At 45.3% G+C, this 25895-nt stretch overlaps 2 protein-coding genes across 17 annotated transcripts in view; one reads left to right on the top strand and one right to left on the bottom strand.

Moving 5' to 3' along the window:
* Positions 1 to 4722, bottom strand: part of SFI1 (SFI1 centrin binding protein) — a 30046-nt gene extending 25324 nt beyond the window's left edge. For 2 of the 7 annotated variants that reach the window (XM_032705734.1, XM_032705735.1), the window contains exons 1-2: positions 2129 to 2485; positions 370 to 549 (exon numbers count right to left, since the gene is read on the bottom strand). In XM_032705734.1, the coding sequence (XP_032561625.1) occupies positions 370 to 549; positions 2129 to 2148 (200 nt within the window). In that variant the 5' untranslated portion in view covers positions 2149 to 2485. Of the gene's footprint in view, positions 1 to 369; positions 550 to 2128; positions 2486 to 2956; positions 3055 to 3127; positions 3145 to 4648 lie in introns of those variants that run through there. The other 5 variants (XM_032705731.1, XM_032705736.1, XM_032705730.1 and 2 more) reach the window with 4 other exon arrangements.
* EIF4ENIF1 (eukaryotic translation initiation factor 4E nuclear import factor 1) lies at positions 4650 to 25482 on the top strand. 10 transcript variants are annotated; one of them, XM_032705737.1, is made up of 19 exons: positions 4650 to 4667; positions 5505 to 5628; positions 8855 to 8928; positions 9716 to 9839; positions 10363 to 10647; positions 11284 to 11485; positions 12542 to 12717; positions 14117 to 14252; positions 14581 to 14760; positions 16798 to 17027; positions 18171 to 18242; positions 18609 to 18792; positions 19214 to 19293; positions 19663 to 19802; positions 19965 to 20049; positions 21068 to 21200; positions 22326 to 22670; positions 22905 to 23069; positions 23594 to 25482. In XM_032705737.1, exons 2-19 carry the CDS (start codon positions 5533 to 5535, stop codon positions 23818 to 23820), a joined length of 2934 nt encoding a protein of 977 aa, XP_032561628.1. In that variant the 5' UTR covers positions 4650 to 4667; positions 5505 to 5532; the 3' UTR covers positions 23821 to 25482. The 10 variants fall into 10 exon arrangements, with proteins under 10 accessions (XP_032561628.1, XP_032561631.1, XP_032561633.1 ...); XM_032705740.1 differs by having other exon boundaries at positions 9716 to 9843; positions 10367 to 10647; positions 12548 to 12717; XM_032705742.1 differs by having other exon boundaries at positions 9716 to 9843; positions 10367 to 10647; positions 18174 to 18242; positions 22389 to 22670.
* The last annotated feature ends 413 nt before the right edge of the window (positions 25483 to 25895 follow it).

Here is a 25895-nt window from a genome sequence, read left to right as displayed (position 1 = left end):
GCTCCATCAGCTCCAGTTGCTCAACAAATAATAGGCTTTAATCTCTAAACAATTACATCCCACCTTTGTCGAGATTCTTTGGACAAACAAAAGAAGTAAAAAAAACACTAGAGGAGAGCAAGAGGAAACATTACACCTGGCAGGGTATCACAGAATACTGTTAAACAGCCTTTTTTAAACGTTGCATTAGAAAATAAAATATACAGGAAATCCGACTGTGGCAATGCTTGTCCTCAAGTTACCACAAGACATCTTCAAAACTGTCTGGCACGGCCAGGAGCAAAAACTTCTGCCTCAGCCTGCACTGGTACAACTAAAACCAGACTTTTCTAGCTCTGTTCAGGGAAAAATACGTTTTGTACTTATCACCTGGTCCGGAAACTTTTTAACCTTCTTCTTTGATTCTGGGCACACCCAACTCTGCTGGGATTGTCGTGGCCTCTGTCCTGGAATTCATGTCTGGCAGAGTGGGGAGCAACAGCCTGGCCACTTGCATGGACTTGATGCCCAGCTGGTTGTTGGATTTCCTGCATCTTCAGGGATTTTGAACTTAAAAGGAAAGGAGAGATATTTTGTGTAAAATCACATTAGCAGCAAAGAATTGGCATTATTTCGATAAATTGGTCTCTAACAAAGGTATCCAGTCACACACAGAACAGCTACAAAATGACAAAACACTTATTGTCTCTTTATCAGGAGTTTTAATGTTAAAGTTTCCCCAACACAAGCAGAAAGACACATTTCACTGCAATCATGTCACACACAATTCTTTTCTCCTCTAAAGCTGAAGTGAAAAAGCACTAAAATGCATTTGTGCTTCCCCTCCCGTGTGTGTGCAAACAAGGTATCTTTATAGAGAAGATCTGAACGTGGTTTTCTGCCTTTTATTCTCAAACATATCTATTGCTGAAGAATTCTCTTGAGGACTTGGGAACTGAAGTTAGAATTTTCCATTTTAACATGAAATGTTCTCTCACAAGCAACTTTTTCCTAATTTCACTCATATCTTAAGTAAATATGTTTCTCCTCAAAAAAACCTATAAATCTCTTCCTGTTTTTACATATTCATCATTAAAAAATAAAACTAGACATATTTTTCCATCACACGGTTTGCTTTCACATGTAAAATCTGAAAAAATAACAACTGTGTTCTTATGAATTCTAAGCATTTTGTCTTGGTAATTTTCTGAAAACAAGGATAAAAAACACCTCAAACCAGATAAAACTTGCTGAACCAGTTGTATTGAAGCTTCTTTCCTGAAACAAATACTGCCACCACCCTGAGAATTTGCACATTAGAACCACAGACACATTCTTGAGCTCCAGAAGAGACAACAGAAGAGGGTAGTCTGAAAAGTCACCCTAATAATCACCTGAACTGAGCTGGGGAAAACATGGCTGCAGCCAGAAAAAAATGTTGGTTTCACAGAGTGATGGGAACAATGCAAGCTCCAGAAGTTCAGCTCAATATGCACGAGGTTCCTGCACACCTATTAGGGCCAACTCCCTTTAAAACTGTTTCATCTGCTCCAAAGGCAAACCTGATCTGACCATATGCGATGGCACCGTCACACAAAGGAGTCAAAACAATCAAACTTGGGTAAAACAGGCAGAAGTTTTGTACTGAAGTCTAAGGCATGTGAAAATCTAATGATTTTCCTGAATTTGAAACATCACATGTGCTGCACATATTTAGTGATGACAGCCTACATCCATGAGAATTTATGGCAACTACGTAAAATAAGAGTCAAAGATGGATCATTTCTCCCTTGTGAAGTTAGAAAATGAAAGCACGGGAAGAATAAGAGAGCTGACACCACGGATTAATCTGTTGTTGGGCCAACAAGTATGTTCAAATGTGTTCCAGTCAAGAACATTATTTTTATGTTTAAATGTTATGATAATTTAAACCCCCATAAAGTTGTGTTCCATGATGGGTTTGGGAGTGGGGTGTTTGTTTCATTTCATTTTGCTTTTAGGCAAGTATTCCACAGAGACCACTAAGGCCTCCTATGAGAATAACTGAGCTTTCTTCTGTCCCATGGAAAGCCTAAGATGCCATAATTTAAAAATAAAAATAAAATACAGCTGAGGCCTTTTAACATGGTAGCTTCTTCTTACTGCTTACCTGCTCCTGACTCTCTCCATTTGGCTGTAGTTCCAAGCCTGCAGTGCACAAATTCACTCTCTGTTCTGCTGTGCTGTCTCTCAGCTTTGGACAAAGCATAAATTGGTGCCTGTTATTTGTAATGCATCCATCAAATGGATCTGTGCTAAATACAATATCTTAAAGACATGAATTCCACTCAGGTGACGTGCACACAAACAGCACAACGCAATTCCAAACGTTCAACGTGAAGAGTGTGTGTCTCCCACCCTCGCTGCCCTGAGATGTGCTGACAAAAATCTAACAGTAAGGAAGTTACAACCATTTGAATCCTAAGGTAACAACTGTACCTACCTAAAACAAAGCTGTGCTAGAAAGGTGCTACAAAAGGATGACTCCAAGTTATGTTCCCCTACTTAAAAACAAATTAATAACCAAGGGTAACACAATCAGGAGCTAACCAAACAGATTCCTTTTCACTTCTTTTTTAACACTAAGCTTCTCTCCTTCACAAGCACACAGAAATGAAGAAAACAATGAACTCCAGGGAGAAATTCTGTGTGCACAGAACCCTGTGCCTTCCAAAGGCCTCGGGGGGAGTCAGAGGCTGGGAAAGCACCGGGACTCATGGACGGGCATCTCCCTGTAAGTGTGAGATCTCAAGGGGGTATTTCTATAAGCCTGGCTTAAGGCGTGACAGAAAGAAAGCCAAACAGAACCCAAATCAAAACAAACAAAATCTAAACCCCCCAAAACAAACAAAAACATACAACAAACAAACCAACACCAAAACAACCAACCAACCAACAAAAAAAACCCAAAAAAACACAAAGGCAATAAAAAACCCACAAAATTTTTCCGCGGTTTTTCTGCACGAAATTCCTTTCAGCAGATAATTATACCCTGAATTTTTGTGCCAAACACTCGACACCCACACGATGCTGCTCCGCAGCCCCGCCGTGAGGGGCTGGGGCCGAGGCCGCAACTCCCGCCTCCCACCTCGCTGAGGGCGCTACGGACCGCGGGGCGAGGGGAGCAGGACCGGGCACACGGAGGCAACGGGCAGCAGGGGAAACTTCGCCCGCCCCAACGGAGCCGCCTCCAAGGGGTACAGGAGCGGGAGGAGCGGGAGGAGCAGGAGGGGCGGGAGGAGCAGGAGGAGCCTGAGGCGGCCCCGCCGTGAGGGGCGGGCGCTCCCCGCCCTCAGCCGGGCTGTGCCGCCGCAGCGCCCCCTGGCGGCGGGCGGGGCGCGAACGGCCCCGGAGCGCCCGGGACATACCGAGCACGGGCAGGGGAAGCTGCCGCTCGCACTCGCGAGGGAAAAACAGCGTCCTGACATTTCTGCGCCACCGGGCTTTCCTGCTGGGAGCGTCCAGTGTCCAGCACCCGCGGCAGGTGTGCCTTTGGGAGCCAGTAGAGCAGCGATTCAGCTCGTAACAGCCACGTGAATAGCGGAACACAACAGGGATCGGGGCCTCTCAAAGCCCACAGCAGCTCGTAACAACCACTGAGCCGCAGACTGGCAGTCTGCTGGTTGCCATCGAGTCTCGCTGTGTGTTTGTTTGGAAAGCAAGCTGGCCCGGGGAGACTAGAAAATTGTTGCAGTGCTGTCTCATTTATAATGCACCACTTCGTCGTGGAAGAAAAGAAGTGAGGAATAGTTACTTCTTGTTTATTTCTGTCTCATTCTTTACAGCTTTTAATGCTGGTATTCAACTTTCATTAAGGATCCGGGACGAAAACAGTTTATTCACCAGATCCTACAAGAAATTCCTTGGTCCTACACAGCCCTCTCTGCCCAAGGTGTTTGGAAGCCCCGGGTCCCCGCTGGGCTCCTGTGACCGCAGGGATGGCAGTGCTGAGGGCAGAGCCGCGGGCACACGGAGCCGGCAATCTCGCTCAGTAAATTCCTGAAAGTCATGTTGAGAACAATGTCTGGTCATCACTGCCAACCACTAAAGGCTTTGTCCGGTGCCTCCGAATCAGCTGCCCCGCTCACTGCATCAGCCTCCGTCCCGCTGTCCCCCGGGAATACCAGACCCGCGCCCGGCAGGGACGGGTAACGGCTGGTTGGGAGCACCGGTTGGGAGCACTGGGGCGCTGCGCTCACACCGCTGTGGCGCGGGGGGCCGGGGCGGGCTGGGCAGCAGTGCGGGCTCGGCCAGGCCGGTCCTGTCACCCGCGGGCACGGCGGGACTCCAGGGCAGTGCCGGGGAACACCCCGAGCCCGCGCGGAGAGAGGGGAGCGCCCGCCGAGCGCGCTGTCACCGCCCGCCCGCCATCGCCGTGAGGGGCCGCGCGCGCCCCGCCGCTTCCCGCGCTCCTGAGTGGGACCGGGACGGGATCGGGGACAGGCACCGGGACGGGATCGGGGACAGGCACCGGGACGGGATCGGGGACAGGCACCGGGACAGGATCGGGGCCCGTCCGGTGCCGCCGCTCCGCACATGGCTCTCCCCGCGCCCCGCCGGCCGCCCACCCCGCAGGGCTGCCCGCCCAGACTGCCTGCGGGCCCTCGCCGCGCCCCGCGCCACTCCTCACCCGCCGCGCCGCTCGCGAGGTGAGACGCCGGTGCCGCGGGCGGCCCGCGGCGGGGGCTCCCCGTGGGGGCCGCGGCCCTCCCCGCCCGCTCCCCTCTCAGGCGCCGGGCGGGGGAGCCCCCGGGCCGCGCGCGCGCGCCGCGCCTGCGCGCGGGGCGTTAAATGGGTGCGGGGCGGGTGGCGCGAGGCCCCGGCTACGGCGGCTGAGCGGAGGCGGCGCCGGGCGGAGCGGGAGCGGCGCGCGGGGTACGCGGGGGCCGGGGCTGTGCGGGGGGGGCGTCGGGGCCGGCCCGCGGCGCGCGCGGCCCCTCAGCGGGGACCGGGCGGGCGGGCGGCGGAGCAGGGCCGGCGGCCGGAGCAGGAAGCGCCGCGGGCGGCGGTGAGGCCTGGAGCGGAGCGGCGCGGGACGCCCGCCGGTGAGTGCGGGCGGGCGGGCGGGGATCCGCTGAGTCACCTGCCCCGCTGCCGCCGCCGCCCAACTCCCGCGCGGTTCCCGTGCCTCGGGACGGCGCCTGGGCCGCGCTGCCCCCGCGCCGCGGGGCAAGCGGAGCCCGAGCCCGGCGGGGCCCGGGAGGTGGGTGGGGAGGCGGGTCCGGCGGCCCCGCGGCCCGGCCGTGCCCCCGGAGCGGGGTTTGCGGTGTTGAAACTCCCAGGCTGGGCTGCGGGAGCGGGTCGGACCCTCCAGCCGGAGCCGCCGGGTCGGGGCGGGGGGCGGTACCGGCCGGGAACGGGCGCTCTTGGGGAACCCGGCGCTTCCCTGCGGTACCCGAGAGCCGAACTGGCTCAGGCTGGAGGGAAAACGCTCCCTCCAGAACCGCAGGGGTCGAAATCTGACGGCTTGGTTTTGTTTTAATTAGCTCCGTGGTCAAAGGCTTTGAAGTAACCATGGATAAAAGAGGAGGTGTAACAGAAACGGAAAATGGCGATGCTTTCCTGGAGCTGAACAGAATCCCAACCAAATACCCGCATCGTTACACTAAGGTCAGCTCCCCTTTCCTCTCTGAGTTGTGTGTGGAGCTCTGGGCCACAGAAGTAGAGTGGGAGGTGGAGGCTCTGTAAGGGGAAACAGTGAGGTGAAAGCTGAAAAGCCTTTGCCTGGATTAGGATTTGCAGGGTGGTGTAAAACGAGCAGCTTGTTGAATGTGATGTCGCTGTGCAATCTTGTCCTCGAGATACTTCTTGATTCCCACCACCTCATTTTAATATCTGGGCACCCCACAGCATGTGCTGAGGTAATGGTAGAGACTGAAGTATGTTGTTCTACCAGCTCTCTCGAGCACTTGCACTTCACAGTTCTAGTTCTGCTTTCAGCAGAGTTCCTTTAAGAGGTTGACCAAAATGTTTCCTTGCAGTAGGTGCCACTTCCTAGGAAGGTGTAGCACACAAGATCTTATCAGGGGCTCTAACATATTTACTGGATGCCTTCTGTAACCTTAGAATTGCTCATTTTTGGCCACTGGAAGCTTAAGCAGTTATGACTCCAACGGATGCTTAGTGTTAAAACTTGAACACAGGTGCTTTTGTTTAACTATGGTACCTAAATATGTGTGTGAGCGGAAGAACAGTGACTAAATAACTTGCAGTTAAAGATTACTTCAGTACTGCGTGAGTTTGATGTGCTGTGTTTAGGGCTCAAATCTTGTTTGGGGTTCTGGTACCACTGTTGAAAACTGCCTTTGGAAAGAGTCTGTAATGGGGGCTGGTTTTCCTATGGCTGCAAGCTGTGGGAACAGGTGGTCATTGCTTTGTGGAAATCTGTTAAGATACTTTACAGCAAATGACCTGAAGTGTGGAACAGGGTGAGACAGTTTACTGTTGCTAACTGTTATCTTACTTGAGGAATTCAGAGCTGTTGGTTTCCTGGTAGGTTGTTTTTTAAAAGAAAAAAAAATTTATCATTGTGGCCCTGTTCTGTTGAGATAGTGGAGCTCTGGCTTATTTTAACTAGACATCAACAATAAACCACGTACTTCAGAACTGGCAAAACTTCATGAGAATGGCATGGCTTTCTGATTCTGTAACTTCTTAGAGAAGATGGGCACTTAACCTTCGAGGATGTAAAGTATACTTTTGTTCAGGCCTTGCTATTCAGTTTAAGTGAAGGAGAGGAGTTGTTTTTAAACTTTCCCTGTTGAAAAAGTGGTATCTGTACCTGTTCTGTCCTGCCCAGTTCCTCTCAAGAGTAGTAACTGAATATAGCTTCAAATCCTGCTTTTTGGGCAGCATTCAGCTGGTGCTAGTGGTGAGTGTGCACTGAAACCAATGTATTTTTAGCATCAGTTTTGTTAATTCAGTACCTATAGTTTCTGATCAGGATAAAGTTGCAGAACTAGTGCCAGAAGGTGTCTAGTCTTGTTTACCTGTTGGTTTCCAAGGAGTCTAAATCAAGAAATACCAGAAATCAGTCTGTGTTGAAATATCTTTCCTCATATTATGGTTCTTTTACGTGTAACAGGTTAAATATAGCTGATTTAAGGTGCTCATGTAATCAGTATTGTAAGGCATTTTCAGATGTTCCAGTTTCCTACTAATTAGGGATTGAGGGAACACTGTTTTGGGATATGTGCTGCTGATTTGGAAAGGGGACTGATTTCCTTTAGTGTTTTATATTCACTTACTGCCAGTAGGAAAACAATTGGCTCCTACTGTGAGTAGTTCTCAGATGCTTGATTAAAACTGTTTACTAACAATTAAACATACTTTTCACCCACCTACTTAAACGTACTAGTGTGTGAATTAAACAAGAACCCACCAACACCACACTCTGGAAGTGCCAGCATTCATCTCCTCTGTTCCAGGAGTGGACTGCCACACTACTCTGGGTAGTCCAAGCCTTGTCTTTTCTAGCTCGTGGGAAGCTATTGCTCCACGAGTGCACAGCTAATGAGCAAAAGCCAAGAAAGAATTCAAATTTTCCTCACTTGAATGAAGGATTGTGATAGGATGTGATTGAGAGCCTGTGGACTCCCTCTCGTGGCCAGAGGAACAGCCCATTCCCGATGTGGTGATGGACAGGGCTGTTAATACTCGTAGTATCTGCACCAGGCTGTGATAGTATTACAGCACTGATGTTACTCACAGATTGAGGTTTATTTTGGGAAGCTTGTGGGCAGGGAGGGCAGTGTTCCTCCCTTTAATGGAGCTCTTTTTGCTGAAGGCTGGTACAGGATGATGCTTGAATGTGTATATGTAGGTTTTATCCAGCTACCAAACTGCCATCTGGAAACTTTCAAGTATCAAGCCCACATAGTTAATGAACTGATTTTAATCACATGGGGATAATGATGTAAAAGCTCTAGAGGATGTTATATTCTTGGGGGGAAAAGGTAAAGAGATTTCCTTCGGTTTGGCTGATGTGTCTGCTTAGGATTTCTTTATCCTTCCAGCTGCTACTGATTTCTGCACAATTGTGAATCAGTTCAGTACAGTTGGGAGGGAAGGCAGATTGAGGGAAGCTAACCTAGAGAGAAGGAGCAAGTCTAATTAGAAATGTGGATCTTGATTGCAGCCAAGTTACTGATGATTTAAAGCACTGATGATCACATCAATAATAATGCTTTTCAAGTGTAGCAAACTCTGGATTGATTGCCAGTCAAATGACTGACTCAGGGTGTGCCGTGGTAAACCAAAGACTGTTTGAAAACTGGTACAAAGTGGGGAAACAAGTCATCTTTCAGCATTGATTTGGTGTTGGGTGGAATGGGTAATTGTATAAGATACATTCTGGTAATCTTGGAGTTGGTGATGGTCAGAAATGGCAAGTTTGTCTGGAATTTCCAGTTAACTGGTATTGTGGCAATGCTTTTTTACCTGCTGAACATTAAACACAGCAATTTTGATTCCTCCTTGAGAACTCAGCAGCTCCAGTGTCTGTGATGCCTGTCTTGCTTATAAGCTGAGCTGTCCAGGGAAGTGAATATGTAAACATATATGGTGTGAACAGCCTGGGAGTGTTCCCAAGGACTGAACCTGACCTAGTAAGGATCAGTGCTCCAAATAAGTGTTTGGTCAGTGACCACTGAAAGAGAACTGAAACAGAAGCTTTCACTGCATTAATTCACAGAATATGAAACAACATATTGTGAAACTGGGGTTGTCCAGTTGCAACACTGCCTTGAACAGGCAGTCTGGAATAGACAGTTTGAGTCACTTAAATTTTGTCTGGATGAGAACTGAAACTAATGTCTTGATTTATTTCTTTTTCTAGGAGGAACTGCTTGATATTAAAGAGCGTCCCTACTCTAAGAAAAGACCTTCTTGTCTTTCTGAAAAATATGACAGGTATTTTCTTAATTATACAAAGGCTACATATACTTCTCCCAAAATAAAAGTTTAAATTGCAAGAAATTCTTAGCTAAGAAGTGCTCTTATGTTGATGGGAGATGTAGGTGCTACAGAGTTCAGTGTATGACAGTTTTCAGAAGTACTAATCCACTAGAAAAGGTTCAGTGCTCTGGCCAGGGCTTTTGTGCTTTGAACAATGATTACTTTCTGCTGGATCTCATGTTATAGCTTCACACAACATGAGTCTGATAGACTTGCAGGAAAAACTACCTACAGTATAGATGGCTGTGTAGCACAGACTGGGTCAGGTTGTAACGAGCTGCCTTGCTTGGTGGATTACTCTCCCATGATTACTTCATTTAAAAATGAAGGTGAGTGTTCTTGGTTGTGTTTTTAGGTTTGCTAAGCAGCAGTTTGTTTACTATTCAGGTTAATTTATTGTAGTAGTAAGTGTGAGAAGGAAATAAATTTATCTGAATGCTTAAGAGCAGCAGCATATGATCTTCTTGAGCTGTTTTTCAGTGTACCAGATAAACTTCACCAATAACTAGCCTTTATAACCTGTTGGTGGGTATTATACTTCCTCACTGTTACAGGAGGGATCCAAATACCATGTGTGAGGTAGTAAACCAGAGTAAGGCAAAGATTGAGAAGTTGGGTGTGAAAGATGTTTCACTTGAACAAGTTGCTGACCAGCAAATTCTGGGTTTGCAGCAGCAGCAGCACCATGAATTATGTATTAGACTACAGGGTAGCAAACAACCCTGCAATTCTGTTTCCACAGTGATGGTGTCTGGGATCCAGAGAAGTGGCATGCATCTTTATATCCGACTTCAGGAAGAACTTCACCAGTGGAAAGCTTTAAAAAAGATTTGGATTCAGATCGGACTTCTCTTATGCGTAGGATAGTGGGTGAGTGTTCTTACAGCACGAGATCCCAACTGAACCTGGGCTGTTGGCAAAACCTTTCCTTTGGGGTAACACAAAGAAGACTCTATAAAATATTTCTGAAAATTGATTGACTTCATAGAATAAGTGTCAGGGAAGTCTTGGTTGCTGTAACTAGACTGTAGTTGGTTTTCTGGTAACTTAGCTAAGAACAAACCTGGGCAGCAGTTGGATATCCCACTATTGCCATATAGGAGGTAGTGCAAGTGCAGGGCACTATTTCCCTACAGCTCAAGGATGAGTACTTAGAAGATCTATAGTGGGAAAGCAGGTACTTCTGAGGAGACCACAGTGATTCCTCAATATCCAGCTGTAAATTCTTTGTGTGCTTGTCCTGTGATCTCAGCTAGGTTAGCTTCCCAAAATAAACCATCAGTGTTGTCCTTCGAAAAGCCCTGGGATAGCAGCAAGGCTGTGGAACAGACAACTCCCTTGTCTTTGCTAGCACTTTAAATGTACTGCTTTTTGTGTGGTCTTTGACTTGCAGACCCACGGGAGCGAGTGAAAGAAGATGACTTGGATGTGGTCTTGAGTCCCCAGAGGCGAAGCTTTGGGGGTGGCTGTCACGTGACTGCCTCCGTGAGCTCCCGGCGGGCGGGGAGCCCCCTGGAAAAGGACAGTGACGGGGTCCGGGTGATCGGGGGCCGCAGGATCGGCAGTGGGAGAATCATCTCCTCCCGGAACTTTGACAAAGACCATCGGGGTGGGGATTCCAGGGATGGAAGAGACCGAGACCGTGACAGGGACTACAAGGACAAACGCTTCAGGGTTTGTGCTTTCTGTTCCTGTTGGCTTGTTAAATCTGAGTTTTGGGGCACTTTGCACTGAAAGCACCGGGGGCAGATGAGTGCACGCAGCAGTTCAGTGTCCTGTGACAGGAGGCCATTTCTTCTTTAAAATCACCTTTATGGTGTAAAGGGGGAGCACTTGGTGCTTCAAAAACTTAGTTATATCCCTTCAGATAGCTCAACTGGGATGCATCTAATACTGTTTATCTTACAAACCTTGCCTGTGGTTGTCTTATCAGCAAGATACTCAAAAGTGTCATAGTTCATTTGTAGTTCTTAACCTAGCAGTTGTCAGTGAGTACTGTTTTTAACCTCAGCAAATAGAAGCTTTCTGTGCTTTCAGGCTTTTTTTGAATATTTTCTGCTTTTAAGAAGAAAGGACCACTAACCTACATGTTAGGATCTGAGTTTATAAAGGCACCTGTGGATCAATAGCCTGTGGTGCAATGAAGCATAAATTTGGCTGTGAAGTTTAAAATTTAAAAGTTTACTGAGCATACAGGGAGTGTGTATAAACCTTAAAAAAACCCTCAAAAATGGTCATTTGCTTTGGAAGTGAAGGAGGAATCTTATGAAACAGCATTTTATGGTTAACATTGTTAATATCCCACTTCAGAGGGAGTTTGGTGACAGCAAACGTGTCTTTGGGGAGCGAAGGAGGAATGACTCTTACACTGAAGAGGAGCCTGAGTGGTTCTCTGCTGGTCCTACAAGTCAGTCTGAAACCATTGAGCTCACAGGCTTTGATGATAAAATTTTGGAGGAAGATCACAAAGGGAGAAAACGCACAAGGCGACGCACGGCCTCCCTGAAAGAAGGTAATGGACATTCACCAGGGCTTTGTCTGCCACTGTGGCATGTTCCTGGATACAGAGGGCATTGTAAAGGTATTTACAACCTAAAAGATGAATTAGATGGTAAAATACTAATTTTTTTCCAAACAAAGGCAGGGTTGAGAGGCTGGGGAAAAAACCTTGTATGGATGTTGAATAATAGCAGGAGTTGATAAGTTATTAAAAAGGTTTTGTTCTCTTCTATATCTTGCTGGGTGCTAAAGCCTTGGTTTAAATTAAGCTAATGCTCTGAGGAACTTGAAACATTTTTTCCTTATAGTAATACTAACATTAGCAACACGGATTTGGGCATACAGCTGCCAGGAATGTGGCTGTGAACTGAATATGGAGACTCGAATTTGTGTGCATTCATTGGACTTCAAGTCTGCAGTGATTACTACCACTGAAGAAGCTGCAGTATGGCAAGAGGGAAGATGACTTTTTAGTGCTAGAAATTCTGCAGGTGGACAACATGAGTGAATAAACAGCTACACCTGGGGTGTCACTGAACTGTAGTGCTGTTTCCAAGCACAGGAGGTTTCTGGTCATGTCACAGCTTTTTTGCAGCACCTGTACCAGCTTGTTGAGAAGTCTTTAAAGCAAGAGGTGCCTTGCTCCTGGTGGAGGAGCAATATTTGTCACGTGCTTATAACATTAAGAACCTGAGTCAAGAAGGCAGGAGCTTCCAGAGGATTCTTGATGGAAAACCAGCAGCAGCTGTGTGTGCTTGGTGTGGCAGCACATCTGATGTGTGTGTGCTCCCTGGGTTGAGCAGGGGGCAGTTGTTAATGCACAGTTCAAAGGCAATTCTTATTTTCTTGAGCTGGATAGTCTACATAACAGCCTGGGAGCTCTGTGCTAGGGGGTGTGGTGTGCAGCAGAAGGCAGCCAGCACAGTATAACTGATGAGATACCACAGGGGGTGGGGTACTTTGGTCCTGTGCTTCTAATCCCTGGGCAAATGCACTGGCTGTTGGGCACTGTTCCCACAGGAAATAGTTGAGTTCAGTGATTCAGCAGCCACTTGGTTTTCTTTTTAAGGGATAGAATGCAATGGTGGAGTGGTAGAAGAGGATGAAGTGCAGACTGTCCTTGCCAATGAAACTCCAGCAGACCAAGAAGTTCCTAGAGAAGCTGCTTTACAAGAACCAGCTCCAGGAGAGTTTGACTTCAATGAGTTCTTTAACTTGGATAAAAGTGTTCCTGGCCTGGCTTCGGTGAGTTTTCTGGTTTTTAAGACTGGCTGTATTAATGAGAAGCATTTTTGCTGCTTCTGCTGCGTTCTGTGAAAGCTAAAACCTGTTGCTTTGTGAAAGTTGCTTTGTGCAGTGTGTAAATCTACAATGAATTTGCAGAGATGTAGCTTTGGAGTGTTAGGATGTCACTGCCAGAGTGTTATTGCTGGGAGTGGATCCACCTCCAAAGAAAGTGTTTGAGGCAAACTAGCTGACTATCTTTCCTTTCTTTTGATCACTACTTGAAGACTCAAAATTGTCATCCTGAATGGATCTTCTTTGGAAGTATTTAAGATATCTTCAGAGAAGATTCACTGTACAAATTTAGTGTAGTTGAGAACAACCTTTTCCGTATAAGTCTGGGAATTGCAGCAAACAGATCTTCTGGAGAGGCTTCCTGGAAGGCAGTGAGCCTGGAGACCCCAGGTGAATACTGTCTGGGAGACCTGGCTGCACTGTTACCAATACCAGTAATGTCTGAAAGGGTTTGTGTCAGCAAAGATTCATCATATGGTGGCAGTAACTTGACAAGTATACTGGAGGAGAGTTTGTTCTCCCTGTAGAATATATAGATGATGTGTCTTTAGACTTGACAATCTGATTTTCAGCATACCTGCAAGATGGTGACTCCTTTCAAAAGCAGGGAATTCCCAAGTCAAAATAGCTGCTGATGAGACAGATGGGCAGATGTTATAATTTGTAAAAAAAGTGAGTTTCTTTGTGATGGTGATATGTCTGTGACAAGTGTTACTATAGGTTTGTACATTACTTGTCTTAATTCTTCTAATGTGTTGGAGTCAAACAATCAAAACCAAGGGGATCAATACTGTCTTGCTTTTGCTGTTGTAAACTGTGCTGGGACACTTGTTTCAGACAAAACAAGTTCTCTGATAGGAGGAAGCTGCTCTTCTTGTGTCTAAAAGTAAACATGCTGCATGTTGAAACTCATCTGTGCCTATTGACCAGGCTTTAACTGCTTTAATCTTGCAAGATATAAAAACATTTAGTTTGAATTACATTTTATAATGCACTGTTTTTTTAAATACTTGTTGGGTTGTTGGTTTTTTTTTTTTTACACTTCCACTTTAGAATGTTGTATTTAATGGTCTTTGGGGGCTCTGTGCTGTTTCAGTTACAGTTTTACTCTGAGCAAACATTTGCTGTCAATAAGAGATGTACGCTGGGTTATTTTAACTGAATATACAAATGGTGCCGTTTTGGAAGGAAAAAAGCAGTTCAAAGCTTTGAAACTCTGAGAGCAGCATCTGGTTGTCTGCAGCAGAAGAATCCTGGTTGCACAGTAAAGCTTTTCAGAGATGTTTCTGACCTTGCTTCTGTTAAGATTTTTTTTTTTTCCCTTTGTTTTTCCTCCCATAACCAGCTGATAGAGGATGTGCTGGGGGAAGGTACAGTGTCTGCCAGCAGGTTCAGCAGGTGGTTTTCTAATCCCAGTCATTCTGGAAGTCGGTCAAGCAGCTTGAGATCCACCCCCCATGAGGAGCTGGAGAGGCTGGCAGGTAAGGCTCTAGGACAGTGCAGGCTCAGGGAGCCTCCTTTCACATTCTTTCTTACTCATTCCATAAGAACATGGCAGATAAAGCTTCAGGACAGTGAATTCTCCTGCAGTTTAAGCACTTGACATTCTTTTGGAAGCTCTTACAGTAAAGCAGCTGTAAGTTCTCTTTTTATAAATGTTCTTGTCAATGCTTCCTGATGACTTTCCAGGCAAGGGGTGTGAGCCATAACTTTTCAGTGACATGTTGAGGTTGGTTACCAGTGTATGTTCATCTTGAGCCGTTGGGTTGGTGAACTGATGTCGCAGTGCTCCTGGTTTTGCTGTTTCAGGTCTAGAACAAGCCATTCTCTCCCCTGGCCAGAACTCTGGAAACTACTTTGCTCCCATTCCATTGGAAGACCACTCTGAAAACAAAGTGGACATCCTAGAAATGCTACAGAAAGCCAAAGTGGACTTAAAACCTCTTCTCTCAAGTCTTTCAGCCAACAAGGAAAAGCTTAGAGAGAGCAGTAAGTGCCTCTTCAGCTATTGTCAAGTTCTTGTGCTGCAGTGTCTCACAGCAAGAGGCTTGGTGTTCTGGAAACCTCACCTGCCAAATCCAGGAGTAGGCAGTATTATAGATTTACTGAAACCCAGTATTCAACAGCTCTGTGTCCATACCATCCTTGATTCTTTTCATCCTATCCCAGGATGACACCAGCATTATCAGACTGCTTTACTGGCCAGTAACAATCATAGGATGATGCAAGCCCTGATCTGAGTTTCCAGCTTTGTGTATGGCATTTGCATAAGTTTCTCATACTGGAGACTGGTAATGTCAGCTCTGAAACTGTGGCATTTAACCTCTGGCTTTACCAAACACTGACAGTGTAAGTCATCCTTGGAAGCATCTGTAATCATGTTGATCCATTAAGTGTCAGTGTCTAAGAAGCTGAACAATGGCTTGAGGATGTGATTTTTTTTTTTTTTTTAAGTGCATACTGTAAACTTGAACTTGCCAAGACTTGCTACCACTTGAAGCACAGTGGCCTTGTACTGTTTGGGGCATTAATTAAATAACATAAAGCTACAGCACAGCATAATAAGAGAAATCTTGGCTGGAATCACAGGGTTCCAGGGAACTAAGTCTGTTGGAATTCACTTTTGCCAGCATCAGCTGTTCTAAACAGAGTTCAGGCCTGACTTTAATGTTCAAGGGCCACCTCCAGGTTAGGGATTTGCATGTTTGGGCCCATAGCATGCACAGAGGGTACAAAATGCATGTGTTCTTGGAAATCTCGAGGTCTAATTCCAAATTGGTTTCTCTTTGGCAAGCAGCATGTATTGCCATGTAAACTGGACTGAACAAAAAGTGCTCTGATTTGTGTGAAGCAGCAAGGAAGGAAAACATCCAAGTACTGCAAATGTTCTTAAGCATCCAGCAGGGAGTGTTGGCTAACATGTGGAGAACTTTCTTAATTTGACTTAAATAGAGCTACAAGTCTTTTCTGTGTTCTGCTTAATCTGACTTTCCTACTAAAAACTTTTTCAACTTTGATCCTCACAAACCGAGGATGAAGGAACAAAAGTTTGTGGGGAAGCTTCCATTCACTCAGAAGTACCTGCTACAGGTTCTGTATTCCCATAAAATACTGTACAGTTCTTGGAGTGATGTGGAGCTTTCAGGTCCACCAGCATCATATTTGCTCATGTTCCATGCTGCATGTCTGCATCATTGTTTCTTTTCTCTACCTTCTTGCCCAAATTTCCAGTAAATCTCTTTTTCTTTGGGCCAACATCCTGCTACAGCAACCCATGGCATGCTCCTGTCTCTTTTCTTTTCTCTTAAGGTGTCATACCTTGTGATGTGTGTTAGCTGGTCCATAAGGCATGTTTAGCCTTGATGTTGGGCACCAGTAGGTATTTATATATGTATATATGCACACACAGGAAAAAAATACTGCTAATAACACTTGTACCTTATTCTGCTTATACCAGTGGAATCTTTCTATAGAGGCTTTAATTTCTGAGCAAAAAATCTGCTTCAAACTTTATACACATCAAGTGAAGTGTGTTAACTGATTGTCCAAAGTCTCTAGATTTTCCAGGTATGTATTCCTTCTACTCAGGATGGCTTCAAGCAACTTGTCATGGCTTGCACTGTGATTGAAGGCCATCTGGTCTCCTGGAGTAAATGCAGCTTTCCTAACTGAAAAAGAATCAATTCAGTTGTCACACTAATATTCTCTATTAAATGCAGGCAAAGTTGTAAACTGCATGTCTTGTAGGATAAATGAAAGGTAGGGAGAACTTAGCAGTTGAAACCTAAACTGGCTCTTGGGCAGTCTCACGTGCTAGTAGTTGTGCATGTCAGTTCTCTGAATTTGGATATTAGAATTAGTCTAAACACAGGTCAGTCATGATTTGACAGCTGAGAAGAGGATCAGAAAACAAGGTTTTGGCTGTTTCTTGTTTTCAACCAACTTGTATTGAACACCTGCACAAGAACTGTTACCTCACTTGAGAACAGAATCGTGGTTTACCAGTATTTCTTCTGTATTTCTCAGCACATTCAGGAGTCGTGCTTTCAGTGGAAGAAGTTGAAGCTGGGTTAAAAGGCCTAAAAGTGGATCAGGAGGGGAAAATTGCCACTCCCTTTATGGCTGAGCAGATGGAGGAAGCATTGAATGCCACTGGCTCCAGACAGATGAAGAAGGACGGAGACATGACGGCGTTTAACAAACTAGTGAGCAGCATGAAGGCCAGCGGGACCCTGCCCTCCCAGCCCAAAGTCAATGTGAGTAGCAGAGCCCTGGCTCTGGGGATTAACTCCTGGGTTCTGATCAGGGAACCCCTTGCACAACCCCTCTGATAACCTGTGATCCATGAGCAGTGTGATATTAAATACAGGCTTGCATTTAGAATGTTGTTTGGAGGGGAACTGAGAGATGCTTTGGTCTCTTTTCCCCAGCCAAAGTAATTCAAAGTGAGGGTTTTCCAGTTCAGAAGTCACAGGATTGATTTCAAGTGAAGTTTCTGAAAGCCCCAGAACTCTAAAGCTATATGAGAAGTCTAATAATTGCTATCTCTGTTAAAATGCTTGTGGTGTGGGTACAGCCAACACTTAACCTGGGGCTCAGATGTTTTTAGTGACTTTGTTTTAATACAGCTCTGTCAGTGCACAGTCTAACATTTTAAACTTGGCTTTTAACATGACTTGTACTAAGATAAAACTGAAGCAAACGCTTGTTAGCTGGAAGATTAATGTTAAACAACAGATGATACTAAGGTTTAGGCTACGAGATTGTAGGATGAAATTTCATCCTGCCACTAACTGCCAAAACTGTTTCCCCAGAAGCTATCAGCAACCACTGCTGGCACCATAACATACTTCTAACAACTGAGGAAGTCTCACATGTTTGTTTTTCCTGCCAGACTATACCCAAGGACTTCTAGGCTCATCTCCCTTCACTAAAAGATAGTGAAAAATGTAAATTTGCCCTGTGAAGAATTTACAGACTGATTTCAGACTTAAGGCTTTCATTTCTGGCTGTCTCTTTGCATTGATGTGCTATTTGGGTGCACAGAAGAATATCTTAAATAGTTTCTCTAATATACAAAAAATTTTTCAGTTTGTGCATGTTTTCAGTTAACCACTGGCTGAATGTTCCATCTCCAGTTTACACAATTATATAAATCCATGTATTTGACCCAAACTTGAAGGAGGCACAGTGAACTACCTGGATACAGTCCAGCACAAGGCATTTTTCTTAGCTAGGGAAGATCTGTGAGCCAGCTCAGCCCTTCACTTTGCTGGATGCATAAACTACTGTTCCAACAGAACAGGTGAAATTATTTCTGTCACTGAGACAAATGTGGATAGTCTCTTAATGAGTTTGATTGTATCTATGTCTAATTTACAGTGTTTTCATTTTCTTAGCAGAGCCTTGAAAGCCACTTAATGTCACCTCCAGAGATGTCAGGCCAGCCTCTATCAAAGAATATTCTGCAGGTATTTTACTGGGGGAGGGAAATACTTAAAAGCATATCCCCAATGGGAGAACAAGTGTTATTTGACAAGAAGACATTTAAGGGAATTATGGGGTCAGTACTGAGAAGTGATTCTGTAGAGAAGAGAGAACTAGTCACTAGTGCAATGTAGTTAGAAATGTGTCTCGTCCTGATGTTTCCTGTAATTACAACTTGGAAATGAAAAGCCTGTTAAGTGCCTAATTCTGGGCAAACCAGAATTGGTGTATAAGTTGCACAAGTCCCTCTTGTCTCTAACTTGCTATAAATAGGGTGGCCTGTAGTGTAATAAAATGACTTGTTTGTGCAAATTACTCGTATCTGAACATTCTTCGTCACTTATTCTTAGGAACTTCTTGGCCCACCCCTTGCCAGACCTGCTTCATCAAATGTCTTGAGTGGCCTGATGGGTGGTTTGGAACCTGCAGCCTCTCTGCTGACACAAAGAGCCCCTTCTCCCCCCATTCCCCCCGTGTTCCCGACGCGAGCCGCCTCCGCGGATTACCTGCGCCACAGAATATCTTCCCCCCTCGGTGAGACTGCCTGCAGAGGGGTTGTTATTACTTGGGTTTGTTTTAAGGAATGTTTTACAGAACTGTAAAAGCTTCCTGGCTCTTGGTGGGCAGCTGGGTCAGCGTCTCTAATGTTGAGTTGTTCAGCCAGAGCTCACAGTGAGTTCTGCTGTGGGATAACGTGCCCAGCTACTGGGTAAGAGTCTAATTTTCAAGGACTGTTTGGCCATTTGTATTGCAAAACACCATCAGTAGCCTCCTTTGTAGCTCTCTGGCCCAGTGGCAAGGAAGAGATAAAGCTCTGTGTGGATTTAAGGGGTGAGCTGAGAGTCTTCACAGGGAATCCTTAATTCATGTAGAATTGTTTTACATCAGGATATATACTGTATGTATTGCAAGAAACTGTTAGTTCTTTTAAATGCAGCTGTTAAATCTTCTTTAGGTTTTGGACAAGGTTCTCAGCAATTGCTTGGTGATCCATTCCCAGGTGTAAGGAAGCCCATGAGCCCAGTTGCAGCACAGGTCAGATGACAAGCTTTTTGCTTAATGTAGATTCATCTTTTTTTTTTTTTTTATGGTGTCTGGTCTAGAACTAACCTTTGGAAACACTCAGCTGTTGCATTCAGATATTTATGCTGAAGTTTACTCTGAGTGTGAGGATGCAGTCTAATTTAGTATAGTCTCAAAACATCATTACAATTTGACCCATCGTAGAGTACCTCAAGTACAAGATTTTTTTTTTTTTTAAGCTTCTATTGCCTGTCAATAAAAGAGGCTGTTGGCAGACACTTTGTGAAGACATTAGCAGCTATAGCAGTCAGCCTTCAATATCTTAAATAAAACACGACCAAATCCAGGCTTTGATTTGTTTTTTATGCAATTCTGCTTCAGATGAGTCCCTTGGAGATACAGCAAGCTGCATTAGAGGGACTTACACTCCCACATGACTTGGCTCTACAGGCAGCAAACTTCTATCAGCATGGCTTTGGTAAACCACAAATGGACAAAAGCAGAGATGGCTACAGGAACAGGTGAGCATCTGACTGCAAAATTTAAGGGGTACGCTTGTAATTGATTTTTAGTGTGAATATTGTCTTTCACTGGATATCTGCACTGGTCAGGCTTGCACTGGTTCTTGGCAGTGCTGCCTTTCATTCTGTGCCTCTTCTTACTGACTCCCTGTCCCTCAACAGGCAGCAGCGAGTGACGAAATCCCCCGCCCCAGGACACCGAGGGAATGCATCTTCTCCAGCCCCTGCAGCCTCCATCACCAGCATGGTCAGTACCTGAGGGACTGGGGGTGTGGGGAAAGCTGTAGAGGTGTCTGCAGTAACTGCACTGTAGCACTGGCAATCAGTGGGAGAAAGGGAGGCCATAGAGTTACTCAGGTTCATGAGTTACACTTTGTGCTTAACTGAATGTCTGCTCCTTGGAAATCAGCCTTTCTGGCCACTGTCGTAGCTAAAACTGTTAACATTACCTTGGCCTGGTCTTCTGAAACCAAATGAAGGTGATTATGAAAACTCAGACCCTTGTGTGCTGGTGCTTAAGTTTTCAGAAGACAGGTGCTGAAAGCCATTAGCTGCTTTAGAGAATACTGGTCTTTGGGTATGAAGTGTCTGAACTAAGTGTAGGTTGAAATAATTGAAATAATACCTGGGAGCCTCAGGGTCACTTTGAAAATCAGTAAAATCTCAAAGCCAAGTTGCTGCCTCTCTGCCTTCAGCACTGTGTAGAATGTTGCTTTGATCTAAATTTTCCCAGTGAATCAAGTACTTGCAGCTCAGGACTGACACAGACTATCTAAATCAAACAAGTACTTCTGTTTGTATTCCAAACGAGTCACTTCCACAGGTGCTGTGGGACTCTGAATGGGGGGAAAACAGGAATGAGGCAATAGTTCTCTGCAGTTCAATCAGCCCTGAGTTAACAGAGATAAAGCAGCTCTGTAGGAACTCCCCTGGAGCTGCTGTTCTGAACCAATAGCAAAGAGGAAGCAGCTGTAACTTTAAATACAACTCAGCTATTTTGTTTCAAGCCCGTTAAAGTACATTTGACTTTGAGAACAGCTGCTGGGTTTGGTATTGGACTTCTGCAAAAGCTAAGGAGAAGTGCTTAAACTAGAGAATAAAGCTATGAAATGAGGTGAAATAAAATCATGGGCACACCACAGCTGATTGAAAAGAGCTTTAAATGGACAGGATGTGCTAGAATTGGTGTCCACCCACAAGTGAGATAGTGTGGCGTGGATAATGAGCACTGGGTAAAGCACTGCATCTCCCTGTGTCCTCTGCAGCTGTCTCCTTCCTTCACACCTACCTCGGTGATTCGCAAGATGTACGAGAGCAAGGAGAAGAGCAAAGAGGAGCCAGTTTCTGGGAAAATGAAACTCAGTGATGTGAAAGATGAAAATCAGAGACCAAATGAAGGTATTGTAATGGCTTTAAAAATATCACAAGCAAAAGGGATTTGGAATAGAATCAAATTGCTTCAGCACATAATACACCCAGGCTACCTTTAGACATTCCTGATTCATGGAGATGAGGGTGTAGAAGTGAGTGAACCTATAATGAGAGGAGGGCCTAGAGCTGTAGAGGGGACAGATACACTTCCAAGTGCAGTCTTCCAGCAGTGTTGGGTTTGTCAGTTTGTGGGCAACAGTGACACTAAGACCATAACTGTTTGTTGGTACCTTTTCTTGATGAACAAGCATAATAACAATTATGCTTCCCTAGTCTACACCAGTAATTGAAAACTTAAGAGTTCTCTTGAGACATGCTAACTGAACAGCCAAAGCTGAGACCAATTAAGCTCTTAAGTGCAGCAGATCAGGGAAGCATTTTGTCACCCAAACTGATGTAAGAGGCTATCAAAAGGAGATGCTCAACACCAGTGTCCTGACCCAGTGAGGCTGGCTAATGGATAATTGTACTTCAGTGCTGGTAATACAGAGGTACCTTGCAGTTCCTGTTAGCAGTCCAGCTGGAATACCTCCACTGGTAGCAGTTGATGCTGAGGTATTTTAGGCCTTATCTAACTGATCTGGATGGTCTATGGAAGTAGCTTCTTGAGGTACTTTAGTGTTCCAAATCTTGCTAAGCAGTGGCAGACATAGAAGGCTGCTGCTCACCTCCAAACACATCTAAACTGAAAAGCCACTTTGGGCTAGATTTCTGGAGCAACTCCGAATTATAATCTTGTCTAGGGAGAATCCCTTGTACCTCCTGTCACCTTTGGCACTGACTCATCCATGCTGCTAGTTCCAAATTCCTAAAAAAAAAAAATAAAAAAATAATAATTAAAGATGGAGTTAGTGCTGATTCTGGTCTAATTTAAGCTTGCTGTCAAGGGATTTCTGTGGAACATATTCCTTCTCATTACTGTTTTGAAATAATTTGGCCAGAAGCATCCAGGAAAGAGATGCTCACTATTAAATATATATGAGTACAGTTCAGCTAGATCTGGAATCTTAACTATCAAATCCAGTCATTAGCTTTAATTTTCATTAGGTGCAATCTCTAGCTGTGGACTGTAATAGTTGTATTCAATTCTAGCTACAGATAACCTACTGTCTAGTTCTGTGGAGAATGCAGATCAAGGAACTTTGCCCACCTTAGGTACCAAACTACCTGCACTGCAACGCTCTGCATGTTCCACACCTCTTACCCAAGCAAATCGTTGCACCAAAGAGCAAGACTACAGGCCCAAATCAGCTGGTAGGAAGACTCCTACAATGGCCTCCCCAGTACCAGGAGGCCCTTTCCTTCGTCCTGTTCATCAAGTACCCCTTGTTCCCCATGTACCACTTGTACGACCTGCTCACCAACTGCACCCAGGATTGGTCCAGAGAATGCTGGCACAGGGGGTCCATCCGCAGCACCTTCCTCTGCTGCAAGCAGGTAATCCATGCTTTTTCTTTTCCCCCCTTAAGTTAATGCATGTTCTGTTTAAGACTGACCTTTATGTTAGGACCAGCACAAGCTGATATTACCAGTAATGTTTATTACATGAGAACTTACCTGTAAAACCAGACAACAAATTCCAACCCATCTGAATATATATATATATGTTTTGCTTTGCTTTAAGTTCCTTGTGCTTATCAGCTAAGAAGTTTTCTTGCTCACATCCAACAGGTATGCTTCCTCCTGGAGTGGACCTGTCTCACTTGCAGGGAATATCTGCTCCCATGCTTGGCCAGCCTTTTTACCCACTACCAACAGCAAGCCATCACCTCCTGAACCCACGCTCGGGGACTCCTCTGCAGCTGGCGATGATGCAGCAGCAGCTACAGCGATCAGGTGGGTCAGAGCACAGCCAGCAGTGGGAGCTGTAGGACACTGGGAGCCTGCTCCAGGTACTTTGCTGGCTGGGCTCTTGGAGGGCACTGTGCTAGCAGGAACTACTCTGATTTAGTTGTTCATAATCACTAACCTTGTGTGGGTGTGAGGCAGCTTTGGCTCTGCCGGAAGGAAGCCCAAGTGAAGCACTTGCTTTCAGAACAGGAGTTGCCACTGACAGCTCTGCCTCTTGCAGCATGTGTGCAGCTTTCAGCCCTGCTGGGACAGAGGCCACCCACCATCTCCAGGGAAATGCTATTTGATCCTGGTCTTCCAGCTCAAACCTGCATGATACTGTGTCCAGAAGTGGCAGTGTCAGGCCATTTATGGGAGTGCTAATGTGAATAAACACATGGTGCCTAGATTTCCCAGGGCTCAGAGATTGAGTAAAAGCCACATTGAGCTCACATGCCTTACCAGGTGATAGCTCAAGGGCAAATCTGTGCTGGGTATTACTTCACCTCTAATAGCTTTACATTTCACAGGCTCTGGAGCACAGGGATCACCTGCTGGTGTGCAAACAACCCCTCAGAACGTGCTGCCTCGGACTGGATTATCTCACGGGCACACACAGCTCGACCATCGCCCCAGCCAGAGGAGTGGCTCTCCCATTGGCCTTGCAAAATGGTTTGGTTCAGATGTCTTGCAGCAGCCTCTCCCTTCCATGCCATCCAAAGTCATCAGTGTAGATGAACTGGAATACCGGCAGTGATCAGTGACCACTGGGTGGAACACTTGTGATTCTTTAGACTGGATGAAAATGTCCATAGTCAGGACTTCACCTCTTGTTTGTTTTTTTGGGGCTTTTATTTTTAGTACTCTGTGCAAAATTTCTTTTCGAGAGACTAAAGCACATGGCACCTGTCCTGGTCTCATGTCTGCATCAAGACTAAAGGATCCATTATGGCTTGGATAGTGAAGCCTGAAGAAATATAGATGCAAGACAAAGCCAGTTTAATCCTGGAAGTGTCTATTTTTTTTGTTTGTTTTTGTAAGATATGTGAATGAAGTGCTGATATTCTCTAGTGTAGAGGTAGCAGCTATAGATTCCTTCTGCAGAGAACTACATGTATAGACCCTTCTGTACAGACTTGTGTATAAACAATCTTTTGTACATACACACCTAGAATAGCCTTTTTGAATCTATACAGCTGTACATAAGAGTAGCTGATAACAGTTGAGCTTTAGTTGTGCCTATGGTTTGGACCTTTCTCCATTGTACGTGTGGGACTTTCTTTAAGATTAAAGTTGCATATCCTAAGTGTGAGTGAACAGGATGAAGTTGCTTTGCCTTTCCTTGCTGCTCATCTCCTCTAGGTCTCCCTCTCACATCTTTGTCACGTACTGTGCACTCAGTGTAGCTCAAGTGTCAGAGTAAAAGTCCACATCTTGCTGTCTGTGTAACAAAGGTCTGATTCCCTGTGTGTGACTCTTGCCACCAAATGAGAGATTTATTTAGTCTTTGAACAGCCTTGAGGATGGACCTGGTGCAGTCATGATAAAGCCAGATCTTCAGTCTGTAGGTACCTACTGGTCATTGCTCTTTCAGGAGGGCTGGTGCTGGTCCTTGTTTAGCTGCAGTATTTTCCTTGTTTTAATCTTTCAAGCCAGTTACTAAAGGTCATCAAAATGGAGCCTTTGAGTCCTCACCCTTCAACTCCTCAGTCATGGCTGTGGAATATCCTGTGCTGCCTTCAGTGCTGTTTCTGGAAGGGAGTCCCAAGCACTGTCCTCAGTCCCGTGTGCATCCAGTGATGCGATTACTGTGAAACTTGCCTTTGGAGACTTGTTCTGTGGCTTGAAAGGGGGAGGATGGGGTAGTTTTGTGATCTTACTGTGTATATTTGGTTTTTAAAGTACTATGTTCCTTTTAAGCCTGTTTCACTTTCCTGAACAGTTAAATGTTCTCCTCCATCCTTCTGCATGGTTCCTCACTTCACTCCCTCACTTGTGTTGAGTCTAGTACTGCTGTCATGTCCTCTATCTAGCTTAGGCCATTGTGCTCTTTTTTTAAAAGAGGTGGAAGCAAAACCAGAACTCTCACAGACTTGCTCTTTCTTAGGTCTCACTGAAAGCAAAACCAGCAGCAGGAAAAAAAAAAAATCACTTGTCTGTATCCTAAGCCTTGGCAGAGTGCTGTGGTGGGTTTGTTTCAGTCCGGCAGAGACAGTGTTTATGGAAATAGCAAGCTGAATCACCAACGTGGAAGCTGCTGGGGGTCACCCATATTTCTAGTGGTTGTTCCCAAAGCAATCCCTGTAAAACATGCAATCACCAGCTTGTCCTTGTAAGACTGTTTTCATACTTTTTTAACTTGACACTTTCCCAGTAACATTCTGTAAATAAAGTTGATTCTACCAGCTGTCTGTATCAACTGCTCTTGTACTACATTATGTCAGTTTATTGATTAACTTTTAAATGTTGTTCTTGTGTGTAAGCTGGAACCAGGATTTGAGCTGATCTCAGAGTTTCAGTTAGTCCAGGGCTGGGGAGGAACAGTCTGCTTTGATGAAGGTAACTGGCCTCACTGAAGATACAGAATGGAATTGCTGCATTTAAATGTCTAGGTTAAGTGTGAGGAGTGAGATTCAGTGTACTGGAAGAACCTGTAAAACTAACCAACTCCAAACAAAGGGTTATTTCTTTACAATCTGAATAACATCCTTCTCTTCTGCTCCTTCCCTCAAGGGTGATAACCCCAGCACAGCTGCAGCACTTCTCACACAGGAGTCTAGGAATACTACTGGTGGAAACACTTGGAGCAGAATCAAGGCTTGGATGTTTCCT

The sequence above is a fragment of the Chiroxiphia lanceolata genome, chromosome 18 (assembly GCF_009829145.1).
Source record: "Chiroxiphia lanceolata isolate bChiLan1 chromosome 18, bChiLan1.pri, whole genome shotgun sequence".
NCBI classification, from domain to species: Eukaryota; Metazoa; Chordata; class Aves; order Passeriformes; family Pipridae; genus Chiroxiphia; species Chiroxiphia lanceolata.
The sequence above is the reverse complement of the archived record's forward strand: the minus strand, read 5'-3'. Positions and strand labels throughout refer to the sequence as shown.

Coding starts and splice junctions, on each gene's coding strand:
- EIF4ENIF1 (XM_032705737.1), top strand. CDS start 5,533: ATGGATAAAAGAGGAGGTGTAACAGAAACGGAAAATGGCGATGCTTTC. Junction 14,761..16,797: donor GGAAAAGCTTAGAGAGAGCA/GTAAGTGCCTCT, acceptor TGTATTTCTCAG/CACATTCAGGAGTCGTGCTT. Junction 22,671..22,904: donor CCTTCCTCTGCTGCAAGCAG/GTAATCCATGCT, acceptor CACATCCAACAG/GTATGCTTCCTCCTGGAGTG.